This window comes from Alexandromys fortis, unplaced genomic scaffold (assembly GCF_014885135.2).
Source record: "Alexandromys fortis isolate MF-2015 unplaced genomic scaffold, M_Fortis_MF-2015_v1.1 scaffold_242, whole genome shotgun sequence".
In the NCBI taxonomy this organism is placed as follows: Eukaryota; Metazoa; Chordata; class Mammalia; order Rodentia; family Cricetidae; genus Alexandromys; species Alexandromys fortis.
The window spans coordinates 978,616-1,003,206 of record NW_026068123.1 but is presented as its reverse complement, the minus strand read 5'-3'; the positions used below and the strand labels follow the sequence as shown (position 1 = coordinate 1,003,206).

Below are 24,591 nucleotides of genomic sequence, written 5' to 3'. Positions count from 1 at the left end.
AGACAGGGTCAGTTACAGAACCTGAAGCTCCCTGATTGGCCAAGGCTACGTGGCCGGGAGACCCAGGAATCCCGTCTTCACCTTCCCAGCGCCCCTCTGTCAGGTGTGCACTGCTGCTGGACCTGTCTCGTCCCCCAGGGCTGCTGCTGGCAGTCCAGACTTAGGTCCCTGTGGCCAGTACTTGACTATGTTGCCTCTTGAGATTGAAGTGAGAGTCTAGTGCAGGTCACTGTACCCGTGCCGACCAGGCTGGGGGCTCTAGTACCAGCCTCTGCGTTTCCTCCGTGTAGCTTGTGACTTTGCCTCCTGTTGAGATTTCTCTGGCTGACTTTGGACAGGAGAGGCAGGGGTCTTTTTTCCTTACATTTGTGTGTATTTTGTGTGTGGATGTGCATGGGCGTGTGTATGACGGTCCCCATGTGGAGGAGGTTAGAGGGCGCTGTGGAGTTCCTTCTCTTCCTCCAGGGTGTAAGTCCCAGGGATTACACCGAGGTCTCTATGCTTGGTTGCAGTCTAGGATCAGCTGACCTCTTGTGTTGCCCCAGGCTTCAGTTCAACAGCCCAGCCTTGTCCCCTGTGCCTGCCCTCAGCTCAGGGGACATTCAGGCCTGAAGCACAAACAACAGTGCCCAAGGGACCATCTGCTCACCAGAAGGCCCTTGAGCTCCCACTGACGTTCACTGCTTCCCTCGGGGCAGGCAAATTTGCCACCAGGATGTCAGCTGAGAGCCCTCGCAGGTCTGTGTGGGTCTCATCCTCCCTAAACTCCCGTGTAGAGGGAGCAAACTCAGGATATGGCCATCAGGCAGCTAGGCCCCCAGGTGCCCACTGACACTTTGTGCCTCAGGTTTCGTGTCCTCAACAAATGGTGCAGAAATAAACGGGTCAGTATAAACAGAGCATTTTCACAGGGGAGGCAGACAGCAAGGGTATGAGAAGGAGGGTGGGCAGGATGGCTCAGCGGGTAGAGACTTGCCACTGAGCTCCATGGTAGAAGAGTGCAAGGCCTCGGACCTCCCAACCGCGTGGCACCAACACTCTCACACACAGTAAACAAACAAGTGAAATGTAATACAAATCAGAAACGCTGGTTGTGGAAATGCAACCGAGAGAAACATGCAACTTAGACCATGCACGTGGTGCTGCAGGCACTCACGGATGAGCGCTGCCATCAAAGGCGAAAGTTCATCTGTGGTTTTCCCTTCAGGGCTCTTATTTTATCATTTCTTTTTTGAGACAGGGTTTCTCTGTGTAGCCCTGGCTGTCTGGAAACTCACACTGTAGACCAGGCTGGCCTTGAACTCAGAGAGCTGCCTGCCTCTGCCTCCCCCGAATGCTGGGATTAAAGGCGTGTGCTATTATGCTCAGCTTTTATTTTTATTTTTAAACATGTATGTGCGTGTGTGGAGGTCAGAGGACACCTTTTAGGAGTCAGTTCCCTCTCTACTGTGTGTGTCCTAGGAATCAAACCTCTGTGTAAGCTTGGCGGTAAGCCTCTTTCCCACCGCCGCCACCCCAGAACCCAGCTGACTTTATACTTGCTGTCCTCCCGCATCAGCCTCCCTCCCTGGTGCTGGAACTCTGCTGGGCTAGTTCTGTGAGTTTTGACTGTATAATGTAGCAAGAATATACTCTAGTTTTGTCCTTTTCTTTCGTGTGTGTATTTGTGTGTATCATGTGTGTGGGGTGGGTGGGCACATGTGCCCAGGTGTGCATGTCTGGAGGTCTGAGGTCAACATCTGGTGTCTTCTATTACTCTCCATGTAGACCCCGTAGATGCATGCCACTGCCCCAGCTTTTACATGGATGCTGGCAACTGGGACTCAGTTTCTTATGATTGAACAGCAGTTGTTGTATCCACTGAGCCATCGCCTCATCCCTGCCTTGTAACTTTAATAAAATTCATTTGAGCAGAAAAGGTTACTCAGCAGGTCAGAGACTGGCAGTGCATCCCCAGAACCCACATGGTGGAAGGAGAGCTGACTTTCTCAAGCTGTTCTCGGACCACCACAGGGGCCATAGCACACACTCACGTGTGTGCGTCCATAGTGCACGATCATGTGTGTACGTACACCGCGCACACTCATGTGTGTCCATGAACACAAACAAATAAGACACGCTCAAGTTTGTGTGTCAATCATCCATTTTGTCACGATGTACACTATTCCACAGTCGAATTTGCTAAAATATATCAGTTCATCAGTTGCTGGATTGTTTTGGTTAGTTTGGGTTTGGTAGCTGACAGCTATTGTGGACTTGTTTGTCCAGATTTGGCCTTTGGCCTTATCAGTGGTTTTTCTGTATTTAGCCAGCCAAGTCTCTCAACAAGATTTTACTTTAAAGAAACCTTATTTTTTTAACTGATGAGTGTTTTGCCTGCATGTATGTCTGTGTACCACGTATGTGCCTGATGCCTACAGAGGTCAGAACAGGGCATCAGATCCCTGGAACTGGAGTTATAGACAATTGTGATCATGTAGGTGCCGGGGGATCAAACCCAGGTCCTCTGCGAGAGCAACTGGTGCTTCTTAACAGCCGAGTCCACTCCTCTAGTCCCTCAGGTGATTGGTTTGTTTTGTCTGTGTAGCCTTGGTTGTCTTGGAACTGACTCTGTGGACCAGGCTGACCTTGAACTCATCAGAGATCCGCCTGCCTCTGCCTCCCAAGTGCTGGGATGAAAGGCCTGCGCCACCACCACCCAGCCCTCAATTGATTTTTAAAAAAACTTTTCTGCTTGGTTTTTGTTTTTGAAGATAGGGTTTCTCTGTGTAACCTGTTTCTCTGACCTGGGACTCACTCTGTAGACCAGGCTGGCATCAGACTCAGAGATCCGCCTGGCTCTGCCTCTTGAGTGCTGGGATGAAAGGCGTGGGCCACCACCACCACCGCCTGGCCAAAACTTTCTTGAAGGGTGTGGTCTTGCCAATGAACTCAAGGTCACCTTGGTTTGCTAAAAGCTGGAGCCAAGGTTTATCTTCACATCCCCCTTCCTAAGAGCTGACATTTCGCCAGCAGCATTCCGTCAGCCCGCAATATTTTTCTTTGGATTCTCTGTTCGGGCACCTGGACTGTGAGCTATTGGGACAACTTCAGATTGGGTTTTTAATAATTAGTACATTCTTATTTACTTCGTGGGGACATGTGTGTGTGAAAGTACAGGGGTGTTGAAGTGGAGGTCAGAGGATGGGGGCCATCTCAGTGGCCCTTAAAATTTTAAATTAATTGACCTTAGACAGGGTTTGGCCATATACCTAGATTTGCTTCAGATTCTTGGCATTGCTCTCGCTGCTTCAGCCTCCCACGTGCTGAGATTACAGGTGTGAGCCAGCACACCAGCTGTGTGCATGTGTAGAAAATAAAAGTAAAGCGGGCACCTTCAAGGACTGAACGCAAGTCTCTTTCACGCTTGCGTGACAAGTTCTTCACCAGCTGAGCTGCCTCTCCACACCGTCTCCCCTGTCTCCCTGATCTCTGCCACAAACCTCCTTGGCCTCTTTCACACCCCTTAACCTCGCCAGCACCATCTCAGTCCCCTGACTCCTTTTCCCTCTGTCTCTTGCAGTGTGGAGGCAGAAAATGGGCCAACACCGTCCCCTGGCCGCAGCCCCCTGGACTCACAGGCGAGCCCCGGTCTTGTGCTACATGCTGGGGCAGCCACCAGCCAGCGCCGAGAGTCCTTCCTCTATCGTTCAGACAGCGACTTTGACATGTCACCCAAGACTATGTCCAGAAACTCATCTGTCACCAGCGAAGCGTGAGCAAACCCTGCCCTACTCACCAGATCCCCCATGTCTGGCCCTGCCACAAGCTGTCCTTCCCAACAAAGAGTGGGGCATCCATCCCCCTTGTTTGGTCAGTACACACACATTGTCCTCCCCATTGAAGGGTAAGCTGCCCCTTTCTGTCTTACACAGGACTTACAAGATTAGAAAGTTTGGCCATGCCCACTAGCTCCGCTCACACCCAGTCATTGGTTGCTTTCAAGTCTGGCTCTTGCTCTCCTCCTGTAAACAGGGTCTGTAGCTTCCCATCTAGCTGAAGCTCCTGCCTCCTCTGCTGGAGCGCTGGGGTGACAGATGTACACCACCATGCCCTGTTTATGCCGTTCTGGGGATTGAACCAAGACTTCCTGTATGCTAGGCAAGCTCTCTACCAACTGAGCTGCGTCTCCATGACCAGGCAAGCTAACCTGAAATTTGTGATCCTCCTGCCCTCAGAGTAGCTGAGATTACAAGCATATGGTACAGACTGGCTCTTTTTAGGTTTCATTCTCTTCTCTTTTGTTTGGTTCTGGGAATGATTCAGGGAGTTACATGTGGTGGGCAAGAGCGTACCCCTGAGCTGTATCCCCAGCACAGCCCTATGAAGTTGTCTCTCCAGCAAACGAGGAACCCCACTTCTGGGACCCCCTCTAGCCTGCCCTTGCTTACAAGCCCCTATTGAGATGGGGGTCCCACCCTCCTTTCTCTGGGCCCCATGTCCTGTGTATACACTTCCCACTCTGGCCTCTATGGTATGTTCCTCCTGTTGCCTTGTCCTGTCTCCTCCTTGCTAGTCCTGACCCCACAGTGTCCACCCTGAAGACCTGGTTCCTCATCTGCCCCCGTTCTTACTTTCAGGCATGCCGAAGACCTCATTGTAACACCGTTTGCCCAGGTGAGACCTCCTCCCCTCATGGGAAAGGGGCCCATCCTGGTGGCCCCTGCAGGTAGACATCTCTCCTTACAGCTGTCTCCCACCCCAGGTGCTGGCCAGTCTCCGCAGCGTTCGAAGCAACTTCTCACTCTTAACCAATGTGCCCATCCCCAGCAACAAGTAAGTGGAGCTGAGTCCCCAGCACCCACACCCATGAGATGAAGTGGAGCTGAGTCCCCAGCACCCACACTCATGGGTGTGTAGGAGTGAGCAGCCGTCGGGGATGTGGCTCTGTGAGCAGAATGCTTGCCTCTGTTGTACCCCCAGCAACCCATAAACCAGGGGTAGTGATGCACACCTGTCATCAGGAATGGAGGGAGAAGAACCAGGAGTTCAAAGTCATCCTTGGCTACATAGGGAATTTCAGGACAGCCTGGGCTACATGAGACCTTGCCTCAAAGTGGAGGCAAAGAAAAAAGAAAATCTGGATTCAGTTTCCGGTCCTGCCTTATGATCCCAGGCGAGCCAGTACTTGACTCCTCTGTTGAAAAGCAACCCTTCTAAGACAGGACCGTGGTCAGCCTCTAGGCTCCAGCTCCAGCCCTGAGCTTCAGGTTGTGACACCAGCTCTAGACATATGGTAATTAGGGCACCTGTGCTTCTCTGCTGTAAATGAAAGCTGCAGACGGGCTTTGATTAGAAGGCTTCTGTGGGAAACCCAAAGACGACATGCAGAAAGAGTTAGAACATTGCCTGGTACCTAGTATATGCTCAGTCAATAAGGATGGTTCAAGTCAGGCAAGATGGCTCCGTTGATAAAAGGCGCTTGCTGCCAGACCCGACAGCCCGAGTCCAATCCCCAGAGCCCACACAGTGGAGAGAGAACTCACTCCCACGGGCCGTCTGACCCCCACATGTGCACATGGCACTCATACCCCCTGTCCACAGGATAAATGTGAAAAAAAAGTTTAAAAAAAATAGGTGTGAGGACTGGAGAGATGGTTGGACGGCTGAGAGTGAGTGCTGCTCTTGCAGAGGGCCTGGGTCGATTCTCAGCACCTGTGTAGAGCAACTCACAGCCGCCTGGAACTCCAGCTCTAGGGCGTCCAGTGCTCTCTTCTGGATTCAGGGGGGCACCTACGCTCACACGTACACAAGCACACACACAGTTAAAAATAAAATTAAAAGTTGGTATGGGCCGGGCATGGTTGTGCACACCTTTAATCTGAGCACTCTGGAGGCAAAACCAGGGGGGCTCCATAGTGCTTTCAAGGCCAGCCTGGGCTACACAGTCAGACCCTGTCTTAAAAAAAAGAGGAGGGGAGAGACAGTTCTATCTTAGGCCAGAGGGGTGGCTGGGGCTCCCCAGTCCCGAGGGCAGTGATGGCCATCCTCAGAAGCCTAAGAAAGGTGGGGGGACAGGAAATTTGAAAACATAGGATCTGGCCCTCCTGCAGAGCACCGGTGTAGACTAAAGCGAATAGATTCCAGCCAGACGTGGGAGCCCTCGTCTGCCATCCCAGCGCCCAGGAGGAGACTGAGGCCGGAGTCCCAGTCCAGTCTGTGCTCTAATAAGGCCCTCTTGCAAGCATTGCCTTCTTCAGAAGAATTTCTTGTCACTGATTTGAACCTCCACGTCCTCCCTCTGTTTGGGCTCGTGGGCTGGGTATATAATTCAGGGACCAGAATTTAAACAAATATAAATAAGTAATAAATGCCTGGGGTGGGGCTCAGTTTGCCTCGCATGCATGAAGCCCTGAGTTCTTATCCCCCACACTCCACACACAGGGAAAGGTGGTGCACACCGGCAATCCTGTCGCTGAGAGAGTGGGATTATGAGGATCAAGGTCATCTTTGGCTATGTAGTGAGTTTGAGGCCAGCCTCAGCTGAGACTGTCTCACAAAAAGACAAATTCAGGCTCTGAAATTCTGTGAGTTCAGAACCAGGAAAACCGGTGTTGCTTGTGGAGAGGGAAGCTGATTCTGAGAGAACCCAGGCTGACATTGGAGTCCCGTTGTTTTTCAGGCGGTCCCCACTGGGCGGCCCACCCGCTGTCTGCAAGGCCACGTTGTCAGGTAGCTAAGTCTAGAGATTGGGGAAAGGCCCCCTCACCCTGGGTGGACCCTTCTAGCTGGGGTGGGAGACCGCCTGGGGACCCTCTGGGTCACTTCCCTGGACACCCATTTCTCAGAGGAGACATGCCAGCAGCTAGCCCGGGAGACCCTGGAAGAGCTGGACTGGTGTCTGGAACAGCTGGAGACCATGCAGACCTACCGCTCCGTCAGCGAGATGGCCTCGCACAAGGTGGGTGGGGCCGGAGAGCAGCTAATTCTGCCTGGAGGGCTGGGTGAATCTGATGGGCAGGCCAAATCTTGGTGGGTGGGCAGGGCCAGTGACAGGTGAATGTGGGGTGGGCAGGACAACCGGGCAAGGTGTGTGTATGGGGTGGGTGGAGCCAGTCGCCGGGGTGAAGCTTGTGGATTGGGGCCAGTGTGTGTCCTGAATCCTTCAGAATGAGTGGGCAGGGCTGCGGGGGAAATAAAAATCCATGGGTGGACCCAATTCCGTGATAGGACCTGTATGTTTATCCTAGGGCATGGGTTCTGAATGATGCCAGAGGCTTACAGGTCCAGTGTGGCAGGACCTACCGATTCCCGTGTAGGGAAGTGGGGTGAATGCCAGCCCTGCAGCAGGACTGTGTGCCAGCTAATCACCAGATTCACGTGGTGAGCAGGGCTGAGCTCTGATGCAGGAAACAGGGCCTGTCATTTGTGCCTCTAGAACAACAAAAGTAGCTTGTAACTCAGGAGGAAGCCAGGTGTTGGGGGAAGGTGCTGGGGTGTATGTGTGAAGGTGTTGGCTTAGTTGTACATGATTTTTACAGATGACTGTCTCTCACGGAGGTTGTGTGGTTGTATGTGGCCCCGGCTTCCAACCTGTATGGCTGCTGGCTTTTTGACTACTCATTTGCAAGTGTGTTTGGAGTCATTGTGAGGGGTTGTGTTCAGGTGTGTGCCTTCAGAAGGGTGTGTGGTTGTGCACAAGTAGTCACATAGTATGCTATGTGTGTGCAGGCTGTGCTGGAGGGGTTTGTCTGAGGGTGTGAGTTTGGTCTGGGTCTGAATCTGAGAACCTCTGGTTTTTACAGTTCTAGGCCTCGGAAGGGGAGGGCATGGGTTCCCTGGCCAGCTGTGTGGAGTGTGGGGGGCACCATTCAGTAGGCAAGGCCCCATGAATGAGGCCTTGTGGAGCTGTGCAACCCTTGTGGGTGGGTATCTCTCAGGAAATGAGTGTGCAGGTGGGGGTGTTCTTCAGGAATGCAGAGATCTATGTGGGTGGAGGCTTGTCTGGAAAAGGAGTTCAAGGACAAATGTGTCCCTGAGGATGGGTTAGCTGTCTCTAAAAGTGTGTGCATGTGTGAGAGTACACATTTTCTTGCACATGTGAGTGTTTCTGTGGGATTATGTGTTGATTTGCACCTTGTGTGTCAGGTTCTGGGCAGTTGTTCCTCAGTCTGCTGCCTGTGGGCTCTTTAAGGAAGTGGGACTGAGAACCTTTGTGTGCTGTTTAAATGTACGATCAGGGCTATATTGTGGCCTTGAAGATTTGATGTGTGTGTGTGTGTGCATGCGTGCGTGAGAGAGAGAGAGAGAGAGAGAGAGAGAGAGAGAGAGAGAATTTCATTTCGGTGTCTGGCTGTATTCAGTGTCTGGTTTGAGGACAGTATGTCTCAAGACGTGTGTGGTATGGAGTGTGTTTCTTTATCTGCCCATCCCTGGATGAGATGTGTCCTCCTTGCCTTCCCGCAGCAGCCTCCTCTAAGTTCTGACTGAGGCCCGTGGGCTCCGATGCCCCTTTAACGCCCCCCCACCGCTAGCACCACCTGACTTCAAGTGCAGCCTCCAGTACCGCAGTGAGAGCGCGCGCGCGCGCGCGCGCGCGCGCGCGCACACACACACACACAGTGCACATGCGGAGTCTCCTCCGCACAGCTTTCCTTCCCAGGACTCTTACCCTGCCTGTCCCCATGGGCACTGGTCTCCCACTGCCTCCTGCCTCTGCTGCAGAGGGACCTATCATGACCAGGGGCTGGCAGACCATGTAACCAGGGCTGCTGCTGGGAGCGCGGAGGGGAAGGGGGCCCCCAGTCCTGCTGGGCTGGCCCAGGCCCCTCCGCAGCTCCCCTTGGAAGTTGTCCCCACCTGCCCAGCTCCCCCTAGTGCCCCCAGTGCCCGGGCATCATTGACCCAGGGACTTGGCCAAGCCTACTTTACTTGTTGTCAGCCCAGAGCTGAGCTGAGCTTCCAACATGCCTCTGGTGGACTTCTTCTGCGAGACCTGCTCCAAGCCCTGGCTGGTGGGCTGGTGGGACCAGGTAGGGGAATGCAGGGTCCGGGAGGGGGGCGGTGACAACGATGACATCAGGGACTTCTGACCTCATGGGATGGGCACTTGGCTGCAGCTTTGTTCATGTATGGGTGGCCCATATGACATGCTTTGTGGTTTCTGTGTGACCCAGGGCTGGGTTTGGATGGCAATGTCTGTTTGCAGGTGTATGTGGGAGCCTCACTGGGGAAGGTGTCTCTCTGGCTGGGTGTGACTGACCTGTACCTGGACGTGCATGTGTCTCTAATGGCTGGGTGTCCTGTCTGGTCCTCGAATGGACTAGACATTGTGTGCTGGGGTTTATGTGTTAAATGTGGTGCTATCTGATGTTTCTTGGGGTGTGTGACCCCCAAATGTCAATGACTACTTATTGGGGTGTGTACCTTTCAGCTGGAGTGTCTGAGCTATGTGATGATAGGTAGGCAGGTAGGTAGGTAGGTGGTGGGTGACAATTCGTAATTATGTGCTGCTGTGTGAGATTGTGTATGTGTGTCTGTTTCCAGGATCTAAGTAGTACTGAGAAGAGTGACCACCCCTTGCCACTGTGGGTCACCTCCTCCTGTCTGCCACCCCCTCTGCCTTGCCCATATGAGTCTGTCCCTGCTATGGGGTGCTGGGGGTGGGGAGCAAATGCCCTTTCTGCTCCAAGCCCAATGTCACAGAAGACGCTTGTGTGGAGGGACATGAGGGGGCCAGGAAGGGACCCCCAAACCCATCTGGGGGCATATTTCACCCATTTGTACATTATCTACCCCCCTAAGGAGGAGGGGGACTTTGATGTGACCCCCTTCCCCAGGTGATGGGACTGGGATTTCCTTGGCTCACTCATTCCCTGCATCTGGCCAAACCCTCTCCTCTCCAGAGCTTGGGTGCTAAGAAACTTGCAACCTTTCAGATTCGTCTGGGGCTGAGTAGCAGACTCCCATCCTTCCCCTCCAACCCCCCCCCCCCGGATTGAGATCATGTTTGGCAACACCTAGGCCCTGGGATAGCTCTGGTAAGGCAAGGGTTAAGGGGCCTCAGACTTGCCCCCCTTTTCTGGACTCAGCAGCTGGTTGGAGGGGGAGTTGCTAAGGAGACTCCCATCACCATGGCGACAGTAGTCTCCTGGTGTGCTATTGGTTCTGTGGTTAGCAGAAGCCCCTCCCTTCCACAGGTGCTCCTCTTTGGGAGGGGGTGTCTTTTTCCTCAACTGGGAATCCCCTCCTTCCAAGTTAGAGCAGTTCCCCCTCCAGAGTCAAGAAAAAGGGAAAAGCTAATTGCACCCATCAAGCAGTCTAACTGGGGGCGCCGAGTCGAGAAATTGTGGAGCCTTTTAGGAATTTGCTGGGAAGGGCTCTCACACACTTGTGCACCCCACAATGATCCCCCATCACCCCTTGTTCCTCGGCTCCTTCTCCTCAGTTCAAAAGGATGCTGAACCGGGAACTGACACACCTGTCGGAAATGAGCAGGTCCGGAAACCAGGTCTCAGAGTACATTTCCACAACATTCCTGGGTGAGTGCAAGGCAGCAAGCGGATGGGGGTGGGGAACTGGGTCAAGGGTCTCCTGTTCAAGAGCTCTCCATTCCTGAGTCCTTTTGCAGACTGAGTGAGACCACCCACTTTCTGTAGAGCCCGTATTGGTAAATATCTCAGGCTAGGAGATTACCCTGTCATTAAAGTGCTGGCCTCACAAGGATGAGGATTTGCATTCGGATCCTTAGCACCCGTGTCAAGAGCCAGGGCCACACTGTACACATATGACCCAAGCACCCATGTCAAGAGCCAGGGCCACACTGTACACATATGACCCAAGCACCCATGTCAAGAGCCAGGGCCACACTGTACACATATGACCCAAGCACTGAGTAGATGGAGACATTGACCAGGCAATGCAGCCAAAATCATGAGCCCCGAGTATGATGAGAGACACTGCTTTAAACAAGGTAGAGCTAGCCAGAAGTGGTGGTGGCTGCACCTTTAATCCAATCAGGAGGAGGCAGAAGCAGGAGGATCTCTGTAAATTTGAGGCCACCCTGATCTATGTAGCAATTTTCAGGACAGCTAAGCTACATATGTCTTTTAAAAAAAAAAGAAGGAAAGAAACAAAGAGAGAGAGAGAGAGAGAGAGAGAGAAAGGAAAGAAAGCAAGGTGGGCAGTGTTGGAGCAACAGCGCTGAAGGCTGACCTCTGGCCTCCATGCACATGCGTGTGCACAAATAAAATACCAATATAAAATCAAAATCTCCATAAGAATTCAAATGAAATTCTTTAGTTTTATTTATATATTTATTTATTTATTGAGATAGGTTTCGTTGTATAGCTTTGGCTGGCCTGGAACTAGATATGTAGACCAGACTCAAATAGAATTTTTAAACTTTGAAAAGCCTCCAAGCGGAAGCCAGGAAGGTGGCTCAGTGGGTAGAGCCGCTGTCATGGTATGCACAAAACCCTGGGCTCCTTTACCAGCATAGCAGAAACCCACCCTGGTGGCACAGGCCTGTCTTCCCACCACTCCACGAAAATAGAGGAAGAAGTTCAAGGTCATAGTTTGCTATATAGCTGATTGGAAGCCATCTGGGCTTTAAAAAAAAAAAAAAACTAAACCAAACACAGACACAGTGGGGCAAAGAGCAGGGAGTGACTTCACACCTATAATCCTAGCGCTCAGGATGCTAAGTCTAAGAATTGTTCATTCAAGGACAATCTGGGCTGCAAAGTGAGATGCTGTCTCAAGAAGCCAAGTAAGAGAAATAGAACATCTCTGACATACAGCCTTTAACTTGACGGCCAGGAGTAGAGGCAAGAAGACCCTGTGTGTTCATGGCCTGTGTGGTCTATAAAGAAATTCCAGACCAACCAAGGACAGACAGTTAGACACTGTCTCAGAATCAAACAAGAGTGTGGTGGAAGTAGAGGAGTGACGTCCAAGATTGTCCTCTGACCTCTATGTCCACGTGGCCTCATGTGACGTAAACACATACATAACACCCCTCCTCCCACTCACCCAACCTCACCCCTGAGACAGGGTGTCTCTGTGTAATCCTGTCTGGCCTGGAGCTCAATCTATAGACCAGGCTGGCCTTGAACTCAGAAATTGACTTGTCTCTGCCTCCTGAATGCTGGGATTCAAGGTGTTTGCCACCACCACCACCTGGACAAATAAATACTTTTTAAAAATTAATTTAAAGTGAGCCAGTATGATGCATCATGGCACTCAGGAGACCGAGGTAGATGGATCTCTGAGAGTTCTAGCCAGCCACAAAGATACCCTATCTTGAAAACCAAAACAAAATAGAACAACAAATTAATCATGGGCCAGGTGTGGAGGCGCAGGCCTTTAATACCAGCACTCAGGAGACAGGGGCAAAAGAAGCTCCGAGTTCAAGGCCAGCCTAGTCTACGGAATGAATTCCAGGATGGCCAAGACCATACTGTCTCAACAAAACAAAATAAACAAAAAGTCACTAAAAGAAGAAAATGCAGCTCTGGGGAGATGGGCTAGTGATTAAGAGTGAGTGTTGCTCCTGCAGAGGGCTCAGTTTGGGTTCCCAGCACCTACATCACACACCTCACAGCCACCTGTAACTCCAGTTCCAGGGGATCTGATGCCCTCTTCTGGCCTCCCAGGGCCAGCACATACATACACATAAAAGAAACCCCCCCCCCTTTTTTTTTTAAGTACAAATAAAAATAAACTTTAAGAAAGCTGGGCTGGTGGAGCACTCCTGTAGAATCCCAGCACCTGAAAGGCTAAGTGGCTGAGGCAAGAGGCCTAGGCCAGCCTGGTCTACCCTATAAGACCCTGTTATCAAAATATGCTTCAAAATTGGGAGATTCCGAGTTTTAAGCCTCCCTCCAATAGTGAGTGTGTGGTACAGCTCAGAATTCTGAGGATGCAGCCAGCGGGAGGGCAGTATGCAAATTAGGTTCTCCAAGGTCATAGTAGAGTAGGTCTGGTGGCCCTCAGAAGCTCAGGAAGAATCGCTGGGACTGGTCCCCAGGCTGGCTGGTGCCAAGGGGAGGGGGGGTCATGGACCCAGAGACCCCCCTTCCCTCCCACCTACCAGCGACTCCCCTTCCCACCACCACTCCCTGCCATTATAGGGGTGTCTTCCCTAGCCAAGAAAGTCCCCTGGCTATCCAGAGTCAGCAGCAGCTCCCTCTGGGACCCCCCTCCCACCTCCTCATGTCTCATACCATGTTATGGCCCAAACTGGGCGCCAATCTGAGGGTAGTCCATAGTCCAGGACCATCCCTAATATCCCCATGCCAGGGCGGCATCTCTCAGAAAGCTTCTTACGTGTGTCCTGGCCTCCAGCCTCAGAAAAGAGCCCAGCGTCACCCCCAGAAGGGTTGCCTCACATCAAGTGAGATGCCCAAGGACATTGCCAGGAGCTGAGGGATGTGGAGGAGCCTCCTTGAAAGGAGGGGGTCTCATGCTTTGTTACTTGATCTTTGGCAGACAAACAGAATGAAATGGACATCCCCTCACCCACGCCCCGCCAGAGAGCCTTCCAGCAGCCCCCACCACCGCTGGTGCGACAGTCCCAGCCCATGTCTCAGATCACAGGACTGAAGAAGCTGGTACACACCGGAAGCGCGAACACCAGTATCCCGCGGTTTGGAGTCAAGACAGATCAAGAGGAACTCCTAGCACAAGTAGGTGGTGGGGGCTCAGCAGGGGCAGCATTGTCTGGGAGGCCTCAGCAAAGGACAGGTCTTTGGGGGCTCATCTAACGCAGAGTCCCAGGACACAGAGCCTGAGCTGTTTCAGAATGGAAGTAAAGGATGGGCAGTGGATTCCAGGCTTGATTCAACAGGGGCCTAGAGCAGACAGCCATTGATTCTAACTCATTGGAGCAGTTCCAGTGCCCCCACGGACAGTCACCCATTATAACCAAGCACCTGCAGTGTCCTGTATTTCGAGGAGACCAGTATTCCTGCCCTTATCCTGACACCAGCTGAGGTCTCATGATCAGGTTAGCTTAAGTTTGAATTCAGCTTGGGAATCAGCCTGCCTTGAGTTCCCAGAGTCCATTCCTGTGTGGTGGCTCAGGGCTGGGATCCTAACACTGGGGAGGTAGAAGGTGAGGATCAGGCATGCAGCAGGGTCATCCTCCACCACAGAGTGAGTTCAAGGCCAGCGTGGACTGCAGGAGACCCTGTCTCAAAAAAAGATAGGGTTAGCCGGGCGATGGTGGCGCACGACGCCTTTAGTCCCAGCACTCGGGAGGCAGAGGCAGGCGGATCTCTATGAGTTCGAGACCAGCCTGGTCTACAGAGCTAGTTCCAGGACAGGCTCCAAAGCCACAGAGAAACCCTGTCTCAAAAAACCAAAAAAAAACAACAAAAAAAGATAGGGTTTAAAGTGTGACCTGAGTTCAGATCCTCAGTGCCCACATAAAACACCAGGGGTGAAAACAGGACAGGACCGTCCCCGGGGCTAAATGGGCAGCCAGTGTAGCCAAACCTGAGCTCCCAGTTCACTGAGAGAGACTGTCTCAAAAATTAAGGAGTACCCAGGACCCCAATGCGAGAAAGGGAGAAGCCACTCCCAGAAGCTGTCCTCTGACCCCCTACACACACACACACACACACACACACACACACACACACGTTAGGAGCTAGAGAGATGCCTCGGCCGGTGAGTGCAGGTCTCCAGTTCAATTCTCAGCTCCCCATGATGGGGAGAGCAGGGACTCACAACTGACAGTAATCGCAGCTCCAGGGGATTTAATGCCTCGTCTGGCCTCATTGGGCACCATGCACATGAGTGGTACATAAAAAATATTTTAAATATTAAAAACAGTTCTAGCTGTCCTACAACTAGCTCTTGTAGACCAGGCTATCCTTGAACTCACAAAGATCTGCCCTGCCTCCTGAGTGCTGGGATTAAAGATGTGCACCAACACCAACGCCTGACTTTTTTTTTAAGATTTATTTATTACGTATACAACATTCTGCCTCAATGTATGTCCACACACCAGAGGAGGGCGCCAGATCTCAGTACAGATGGTTGTGAGCCCCCATGTGGTTGCTGGGAATTGAACTCAGGACCTCTGGAAGAGCAACCCAGTGCTCTTAACCTGTGAGCCATCTCTCCAGTCCAACGCTTAGCTTTTTAAAAAGAATTTTGATCACTGACTGCTCCTTGGACTGGAGAGGGAGGGGGAGAGGGGAGGGAAAGGAAGTGGAAGGAGGGGAGGAGGTGGAAATTTTCAATATAAATAAATAAATAAATTTTAAGAAGGAGATTTGATTGAGAAAGACACCCAAAGTTGACCAGTGGTCTCCATGGGCTGCCCCCCCCCCCCGCACACACATATGCACACACTAACAAATACAGTACTGTATTAAAGTCCATGAATCTGGTTGGCTGTGATGGCACACACCTTTAATCTCGGTACTCAGGAGACAGAGGCAGGTGGATCTCTGTGAATTTGACACCAGCCAGCTCTACAGAGTGAATTCTAGGACAGCCAGGACTACACAGAGAAACCTGTCTCCAAAAACAAAAAGGGGGAGGGGTGGTTAGAGAGATGGCTCAGTGGTTAAGAGTATTGACTGCTCTTCCAGAGGTCCTGAGTTCAATTCCCAGCAACCACATGGTGGCTCACAACCATCTGTAATGGGATCAGATGCCCTCTTATGTCTGCTCTTTTCTGTCATATAGGCATATAGAATACTCACACACGTGAACAAACAAATCTTTTAGGAAAAAAAGTTAAAAGATAGGAAGTCCATGCATTGGGACAGATTTTGTTAGCAGTAGTGAGGCTCAGAGTCCTAGGATGTGGCTTTCAGGTCCCTAGGCCATGCAGGCTCCTGACCCCCCCCCCCCTTCACTGCCAGGAACTGGAGAACTTGAGCAAATGGGGCCTGAACATCTTTTGTGTGTCGGAGTACGCTGGAGGCCGCTCGCTCAGCTGCATCATGTATACAGTATTCCAGGTGATGGGGACAACAGGGAGTGGCTGGGTACAAGAGGAGGGGACAGGATACTGGGACAACAGGGGTCACTGCTCTGCCCTGTTGGCCCCCAGGAGCGGGACCTGCTGAAGAAATTCCGCATCCCAGTGGACACCATGGTGACTTACATGCTGACCCTGGAAGACCACTACCACGCTGACGTGGCCTACCACAACAGCTTGCACGCAGCCGATGTTCTGCAGTCCACACACGTGCTACTGGCCACGCCGGCTCTGGATGTGAGTGCCTGCCACCTCCCTTTGTCACAGTCTTCTTTCTGTGCTGGTCCCCTCTTCCCATTTATCCCTCTGATCTTCTCTGCCTGTTTTTCTCTCTAATCTTACCTTTTCTAGTTTTTGTTTTGTTTGTTTGTTCGAGAAAGGGTTTCTCTCTAGCTTTTTTGGAGCCTGTCCTGGAACTCACTTGGTAGACCAGGCTGGCCTTGAACTCACAGGCCTGTCTTTGCCTCCCTAGCGCTGGGATTAAAGGTGTGCGCCACCACTGCCCGACTTTTTTTCTAGTTTTTTTTTTCCCTTTTTTTTTTTTTTTTTTGAGACAGGGTTTCTATGTGTAACAGTTGTGAATGTCCTGAAACTCACTCTGTAGACCAAGCTGGCCTCAAACTCAAGACGTGTGCTTGCTTCTGCCTCCCAAGTGCTGGGATTAAAGGCATGCACCACCACCGCCTGGCTTGTTTTTGTTTTTTGTTTTTTGTTTTTATTTATTTATTTTTTGGTTTTTCGAGACAGGGTTTCTCTGTAGCTTTGGAGCCTGTTTTGGAACTAGCTCTTGTAGACCAGGCTGGCCTCGAACTCCCAGAGATCCGCCTGCCTCTGCCTCCCTAGTGCTGAGATTAAAGGCCTGTGCCACCATCGCCCGGCATGTTTTTGTTTTTATCTTGTGCTCAAGCGTGTGTGTGTGTGTGTGTGTGTGTGTGTGTGTGTGTGTGGTGGGGGTACTGCACACATGTGGAGGTCAGAGAACACGCCTGCATGTCAGTCAGTTCTCTCTTTTCAGCTTGTTTGAAGACAGGATCTCATGTTTTGCAGCACAGGCCGAGCTAGCTGGCCCAAGAGCTAAACTGTGCCCTGATTCCCATCTCACTGTGGGGACACTAGGATTACAGATATACACCGTGGCTTGTTTATGGGTTCTGGGGATTCGGGTCATACTTACAAGTGCTTTACCCATGAGCCATCTCCCCAGCATCCCCTTTCTGTTCTGAGATATTCTCAGCTGGAACTCACTATGTAGAGCAGGCTGGTGTCTTACTCATAGAGATCCACCTGCCTCTCCCTCCTGAGCGCTGAGATTAACACCTTGGTTTTTGAAATAGGATCTCTCAGTGGCCCCATCTCCGTCTGTGCTCCCTCACCTCTCCTCCTTGCCCCCAGGCTGTGTTCACAGACCTGGAGATTCTTGCTGCCCTTTTTGCTGCTGCCATCCACGACGTGGACCACCCTGGCGTCTCCAACCAGTTCCTTATCAACACGAGTGAGTGACATTTCAGAGTATAGACTGACAGACTCGGCTGAGAGAATGCTAGGCTAGCTGGGGATGAAGGTGGAGCCAGTCGTGCTGTGGAGACTGGACCACTTGGCTAGGGTAGGGGCTAACAAGGCTAGCTTTGGGGGCTTAATATACTGGTGGGAACCAACCTGCCTATGGGCCTGGCTTATGGACGTGGAATTGAACCAATTGAACTAGGGGTGGAGCCAGCCAGATGACGGGGGGTGGGGTGGGGCATGAGTGAATGGGATGGGCCAGTTGGGGGGGGGTGAGGCCCACCAAATGAGGTGGGATGGTGCATGAGCATCCTAGGCGGGGCAAAGCCAACCTGAGGGCGGAGCTTACGAAGATATTCTCCTGGACTTGGGTGGGTCCGGCTGGGGCTGGTCATACTGAGGGTGGAGCTAGTTGGACAAAGGCGCACACTGGGCGGGGCGTGGTACCCAAAGTCGCCTCCCCTGACTTTAGTCTCGCCGCAGATTCGGAGCTGGCGTTAATGTACAACGACGAGTCTGTGCTTGAGAACCACCACCTGGCTGTGGGCTTTAAGCTGCTGCAAGAAGAGAACTGCGACATCTTCCAGAACCTCAGCAAGCGCCAGCGACAGAGCCTGCGCAAGATGGTCATCGACATGGTGGGCGGGGCTAGTGCGGTGGGCGGGGCTTAAAGTGGAGGGCGTGCAAAGGGATCTGCAGAGGCTCCCAGTGGGTGACAACAGGAGTGTGGGCACGCTTTCACCACTTGACTTGACACCACCTTGCCCGCAGGTGCTGGCCACAGACATGTCTAAGCACATGACCCTTCTGGCTGACCTGAAGACTATGGTGGAGACGAAGAAAGTGACCAGCTCGGGAGTTCTCTTGCTGGACAACTATGCCGACCGCATCCAGGTTCCCCTGCGCTCAGACCCTGCTTCCTGAATGGCCCTTGGTGTCGTCCTCTTAGTTTTTGCCTCTCCCGTCCGTTTTCCTTTTCCAACCCATGCGTGCCCTCCCTCCCTCTCTTCTTACGCTCCTTTTTGCCTCTGTTGATGAAGCCCTTTGCTCTCTGGCCCCCACGGCTCTCTACACAGTCCTGACCTACCCCGCCTTGCCCCTCATTTCTCTCACCTCTGCATTTTCCTCACATATGCTTCTTGCCTCTACTTTTTCCTTCACTCCATTTCACCCGCGCCCAACACACACACACACACACACACACACACACACACACACACACACACACACTGTGGGATTAAGAAAACATTAACCCCGGTGAGTACCCGTAATCCCAGCATTCCAAAAGCAGAGACAGGAGGATGACCACAGTCTGAAACCAGCTGGGACTCTGTTTGGAGACCCTTTACAAAAACAAAAACCAAGCCACTAAGAACTAGAGCTGAATGGTGTTACATGCCTTTGATCCCAGCACTTGGATGATGGGGACATGATCAAAGTTCCAGGTCATCCTTAGCGATATAGTAAATCCTGTCTCATAACACGGGGAGAACAGTCAGAGGCCCCCCGAACTGAGGTTCAGCCTGGTCTCTGACAGACCCTGCATTCACCAGGTCCTCAGGAACATGGTGCACTGTGCGGACCTCAGCAACCCCACCAAGCCTCTGGAGCTGTATCGACAGTGGACTGACCGCATCATGGCCGAGTTCTTCCAGCAGGGTGACCGGGAACGGGAGCGTGGAATGGAGATTAGTCCCATGTGTGACAAGCACACGGCCTCTGTGGAGAAGTCTCAGGTACAGGGCCAGGGCCGCAGGGCACAGCACAGGGTTTGTTTGGCCCACCTCTGTGAGTTTGCAGTCTCTGTGGGAAAGGAGCTGTGTTCACTCTCTGTAGCATGATCCTCCGAGGCATTTAATCCTCTCATGTTTGATGGTTCAATTTCACAGATCTCTGATGCTTTTCACCTATCCCAACATCCAGGTCTGCTGCAACCCTAGGCAGTTTTCAGAGCAATGCTTTGTCTGGAGTGGAGTGGGCTGTGGGAACAGGGTTGTTTTTGTTTTACATTTCAGCCTTAAACTTGCTATTACCAAGGATAAATTTGAATCTTTGATCTTCCTGCCCTACCTCTCTTGTACTGGGATCCTAGGTCTTCGTCACCACACCTGGTTTATATGGTGCTGGGAATGCAACCCAAGGCTTCGTGCATGCTAGGCAAGCACTCTTTACCAGCTGAATGAACTACAGCCCCACTTCCCCTTTATGGGCTTAAAAAAAATCAAGCTGTGTTACTAATCTCACTGAGGAGTAAGATTACTACCACAATTCTTGAGCCAAATTTGAAGCAAGTTTAATAAATGCTGGCCAGGATGATGGACACTGGCCAGGTCCGTACCTAGGTTCCCAGAGCCGCAAACCATATTCTTTAGAGGCTCATGAAGGCAAGACTATAAGGCTAGGTTCTTCTCACCAATCAGGGCCCAGGGTATGTCCTGATGTGTGTACCTCCTGCCTACATGAGATCAAGTATGTCTTGTGTAGTTGCTTGTTCACAGAAGCAAAAACACACGGCTTGTTATGTTACATCAACAGCAGTCCCCAGCATTCCAGGAAGTTACCTGTCCTCGGGCAAGTGGGGCTTACAGGTTAGAGGTGTTTGTGCTTTATAGATCTCTTAAGCGCAGTTATTTAAGTGTCAAACATAACGTGAGCCCCACAGGTTTGGTTTATACCTGTGTTTCCACTGTGCAAGTGGCACACCTGTAGTGCTAGCTGCTCTTCGTATGAAAGCAGGAGGTATAGTTTAGTCCAGAACCTCAGGGCAAGCTGGGACTGCATAACAAGATCCTGTCTATGGGTCAAGGAGATGGCTTAGCAGGTAAAGGTGCTGGACTGAATGGATAGAAATGAGTCCTCAAGACTGTCCCCTGACCGTCACACCATGCCAAGGAACACACATGCCCCCAAAATAAATTAATTAAAATTTAATAAAAATGCTTTTGGGGCCAGGCCGTGGTGGTGCACACTCGGGAGGCAGAGGCAGGCGGATCTGTGAGTTCAAGGCCAGCCTGGTCTACAAGAGCTAGTTCTAGGACAGGCACCAAAAACTACAGGGAAACCCTGTCTCAAAAATACAAAGAAAAAAAAGATTTTGGGTTTTTTGTTTTGTTTTTTAATTTTCAGACCAGGCCTCCCCATGTATCCCTGGCTAGCCTGGAACTTACTGTGTAGACCAGAGTGGCCTGCAATTCAGAGATCTGCCTGTGTCAGCCTCCCACTACTGGGACCAAAGACCAAGTGTGCAGGTGCACGTCTTTTTAATCCCAGCACTCAAAAGGCAGAGATGAGGCTGGAAAGATGGTGGCTCTTCTAAAGGACTGGGTGGGACCCATAGCAGCCTCATGGCCTCTCACAGCTGGGACTCTGGTTCCAGGGGGTCCAACTCACTCATCTGTCCCCCTTGGACGTCGGGCACCACATACTACATGTACGTACATACGTACATACATACATACATGCAGGAAAAATGTTCATACATATAAAATTAAAAATAAATAGGAGGCAGCATGAGGCAAGATGTCTGGGACCACATGGCCAGCCTGGTCTGCATAGTGAGTTACGGGGCAGCCATGGCTACACAGTAAAAGACTGTCTCAAAAAAAAAAAAAAATCACTAGATGATCCATACGGAACTGTTTTAAATTTGTTTGAATGTTTTCCCTATATGTATGTATGTTTACCATACGTGTGCCTGATGCTTGCAGAAGCTGAAAGAGGCCATCAGATCCCCTGGAACTAGAGTTACAGATGGTTATCAACTGCCATGTGGGTACTGGGAACTGAATCCCGGTTCTCTATAAGAACTAGTGTTCTTAGCTTTGGAAAACACTTAGTTCTTAGTCTTGGAAAAAATAAAAGAGCTAGTCTTTTTAACTGCTTAGCCTCTTTCCCAGCCCAGTATGAAACATTTCAAGTTTCTCTGGCTTGCACTGGATTTTGAGACAGGGGCTACAGTAGACTAGGCTGACTTAGAATTTAAGGTAATCCTGCTGCATTAGAAGCCTGTTTGTTGTTGTTTTGTTTTGTTTTTGAGTTTTCAAGACAGGGTTTCTCTGTGTAGTCCTGGCTGTCCGGGAACTCTCGGTAGACCATACTGGCCTTGGCCTCAGAGATCCCCTTGCCTCTCTCTGTCTCCTGAGTTCTGGGATTAAAGATGTGCGCCACCACCACTAGGCTAGAAGCTTTTTTTTTTTTAGTAGACCCTGCTGTTAGCCGCACCATACCACTTCTTAGACACTGCTCGTCTTCTCTAGGTGGGCTTCATTGACTACATTGTCCACCCGTTGTGGGAGACGTGGGCAGATCTCGTCCATCCCGATGCCCAAGACATCCTGGACACATTGGAAGACAACAGGGATTGGTACCACAGTGCTATCCGGCAGAGCCCTTCCCCACCCCCGGAAGAGGAGCTAGGAGGGCTTGTCCATCCATCCCTACCTGACAAGTTCCAGTTTGAGCTCACACTGGAGGAGGAAGAGGAAGAGGAGGATTCCTTGGAGGTTTTGGGATTGCCCACAGCTGAGGAGATCTTGAGCGCACCAGATGACTGCACAGTGCAGGCCACAGAACAGTGCAAGGTCAAAGTCGCTGCTGCTAGAGAGGGCGAAGAGTGTCTGAGGCAGGGGACAGTCGCAGCGTGTGTGGCTCCCAGGGAGTCCATGGAGGCTGTGGGCTGCTCCTGCAGCTCTGGAACCCCCATTCTGCCTGACTTGAGGACCCTGTCCCCCTCAGAGGAGGCCCCGGGCCTCCCGGGCCTCCCCTCCATGGCGGCAGAGGTGGAGGCCCCAAAAGACCATCTGGCTGCCACGAGGGCTTGTGTCTGCTCTGGGACATCAGGAGACAACTCTGCCATCTTCTCAGCTCCAGGCAGGTCGGGGTCAGGTGGGGACCCTGCCTGAGCCCTGTTCCCTTCACCTGTGGGTCCTCCCCCCTCCCCACTCTCCCCACTCACCACGGACCACCTCAGCGACTCCTGGCCCTCCTGAGAAAAAAGAAAACAGAAAAGTGGGTTTTTTTTCTCTTTCTTTTTTTACCCTTCCCTGCTGCCCTTACCTACAGGGCTTTTTTTGTGGAGGTGGGGTCTGGGGAGCCAGGAACTGAAGTCCCCAAAAAGGGATTTTATTTTTTGAATTTTAATTGTAATGTTTTTAGAAAAAGAACAAAAAGAAAAAAAAAAAGAATGAAACACAGCAACTGTAGATGCACCCCTCCCCATTCTTGGTCCCCCCATTTCCCCTCACCTAACCCATCATGTCAACCTCAAGTCCAAGGCGCCATCTTCCTGCCTCTCTTGAGACTCAAGTCTAGGCGTGGCACTGCCTTTTGGGCTGTTCTGGGGTTCAGAGGATGTCTAGAACCCGATTGGAACTAGCTGCAGGGAGAGCCACAAGGAGGGGACTGGTCCATAGCAGGGGTCCCTCTCCCTGGCTCACTGTCCCCTCCCACGATGTCTTCCATCTCTTCTTTTTCTTATCTTTTTTTCTACAACCCTGGCCATGTGGATGAGAGGTGGTCGGAGAGCTATTGCGTTAGGATCCAGGGACCCTGGTTTCACCCCTCTACCAGTCTCAGGCCTGGGGGCCGAAGTCCCTTCTTCGGATGGCATCTCCTTCCTGGTCCACTTTGGGTCACTTTGAATTCTCTCCGTTGGAGGAAGGGGGCTCTGTCCATGCGCACGAACATCCTCCTTCCAGCTGCTTCTTCCTCTTGTTTCTGCCTTAAAGATTCCTGTGGCCGTAGATGAAGTCTCGGTGGCTCCCTCCTGTGCTCTGGGTGGGCAGCTCCCCAGCATAGACACCCCTTTCCCAGCACCCACTCCACCACCTTTTCAGAGTCTCACTCAGCGCCCCCCCCCCCCGCAACTCTCGTTGCCCTAGGAGGAAGCAATAATGGTGTGCACCACATCCTCTCCTCCTGGGCAGCCCTTTCCCTCCCAGCACCAAAGCCGCCCCTCCTGTCCTCACCTTACTGAGCCTGACCTTCCCCAACCACCCAGCCACAGGCTGTCCCTAAGCAATATCATAGAGCAAGGCCATTTTCTCCAAGCCATGGGGTGAGGGGACTTTTAAAAAGGAATGACCCCGCTTTCCCTGCCACCTCCAGCCATCTGCAGCAGGGCGGTGGGGGAGCTCTCATCCCTTGCCTGCCCTGTTCCATCTCTGGACACGGTACTGTAGCCCTCCTCCCAATTCCTTCTCCGCTGTCCTTCTGTCTAACCCACTAACCCACGCTCCCAACCCTCAATGCTTACAGGGTTTTGTTTATTAAGCAAAGGTAGTGTCTGTCCTAGCTGGTCATGAGAACCACCCCCTCTCCGTGTGTGTGTGTGTGTGTGTGTGTGTGTGTGTGTGTGTGTGTGGTTTTCTTTTTGTACATACGCTAAGGCTGGTATATAAATTATTCTAAGACAGAAAGGGAGAATGAACTTGCCTTTCCCGTTGGGAAGGTAAGGAAGGGGATTTCCAGGGAGAAGCAACCCTTTCCTGCTGTATTATACAAGCTGTACCATATTCCCTGAATGGAGGGTGGGCATGCGGCCGGTTCATGCAAAATTGTGTCATCATACCTGAGGAGGGACAAGGGCTGGCCAGTGCTTGCACCATGTCCCCTTCTCCAAGAGCCCAGGATGGGGTTGGAGGAGGCCAGACCTCTGGACTCAGTCAGGGCTCCTCCCTGCCAGAGTGGGTGCAGGTCCTCGTGAGCTGCCTACATGTTGTCCCCATTGACAATTGATCAATTGGTCTGTGGATTGACAATCAGTCCTTCAATCTTGTCCCTGATTAAAGTGAGGCTCTCACTGATGCTTCCAGCTGTTGGCTGATGTGGCTTCGTTTGTTTCTTGGGGTGTTTTGTTTTGGTTTTTGAGGTTTGTTTCTTTATGTGAAAGATTGGTTGGTTATCTGTGGGCTTGGTACACACGCGACGGTGCATGCTGAGGTCAGAGGACGGCTTCTGAGATTCCGTTACCTCCTTTCCCGGCTAAGCTGCCCTGCCTGTCTGTTTTCTCTGAAACCTGGCTTTTATGTAGCCCATGCTGGCCTCAAACTCTGGAATTGCAGGTGTGTGCCACCTTACCTGGCTGTCACTCAACCACTCACTTTAAGACA

The 24,591-nt window shown here is 51.8% G+C and overlaps 1 protein-coding gene across 8 annotated transcripts in view; it reads left to right on the top strand.

Moving 5' to 3' along the window:
* The window catches only part of Pde4a (phosphodiesterase 4A), a 43,548-nt gene extending 19,255 nt beyond the window's left edge, over window positions 1-24,293 (top strand). For 4 of the 8 annotated variants that reach the window (XM_050125546.1, XM_050125540.1, XM_050125547.1 and 1 more), the window contains 14 exons: window positions 3,563-3,754; window positions 4,620-4,656; window positions 4,745-4,815; window positions 6,662-6,711; window positions 6,828-6,940; window positions 10,427-10,520; window positions 13,471-13,667; window positions 15,861-15,959; window positions 16,052-16,216; window positions 17,372-17,471; window positions 17,966-18,120; window positions 18,254-18,376; window positions 19,036-19,218; window positions 21,739-24,293. In XM_050125546.1, the coding sequence (XP_049981503.1) occupies window positions 3,563-3,754; window positions 4,620-4,656; window positions 4,745-4,815; window positions 6,662-6,711; window positions 6,828-6,940; window positions 10,427-10,520; window positions 13,471-13,667; window positions 15,861-15,959; window positions 16,052-16,216; window positions 17,372-17,471; window positions 17,966-18,120; window positions 18,254-18,376; window positions 19,036-19,218; window positions 21,739-22,383 (2,224 nt within the window). In that variant the 3' untranslated portion in view covers window positions 22,384-24,293. Of the gene's footprint in view, window positions 1-3,562; window positions 3,853-4,036; window positions 4,180-4,619; window positions 4,657-4,744; window positions 4,816-6,291; window positions 6,567-6,661; window positions 6,712-6,827; window positions 6,941-8,610; window positions 9,012-10,426; window positions 10,521-13,470; window positions 13,668-15,860; window positions 15,960-16,051; window positions 16,217-17,371; window positions 17,472-17,965; window positions 18,121-18,253; window positions 18,377-19,035; window positions 19,219-21,738 lie in introns of those variants that run through there. The other 4 variants (XM_050125544.1, XM_050125542.1, XM_050125543.1 and 1 more) reach the window with 4 other exon arrangements.
* Window positions 24,294-24,591: the final 298 nt, after the last annotated feature.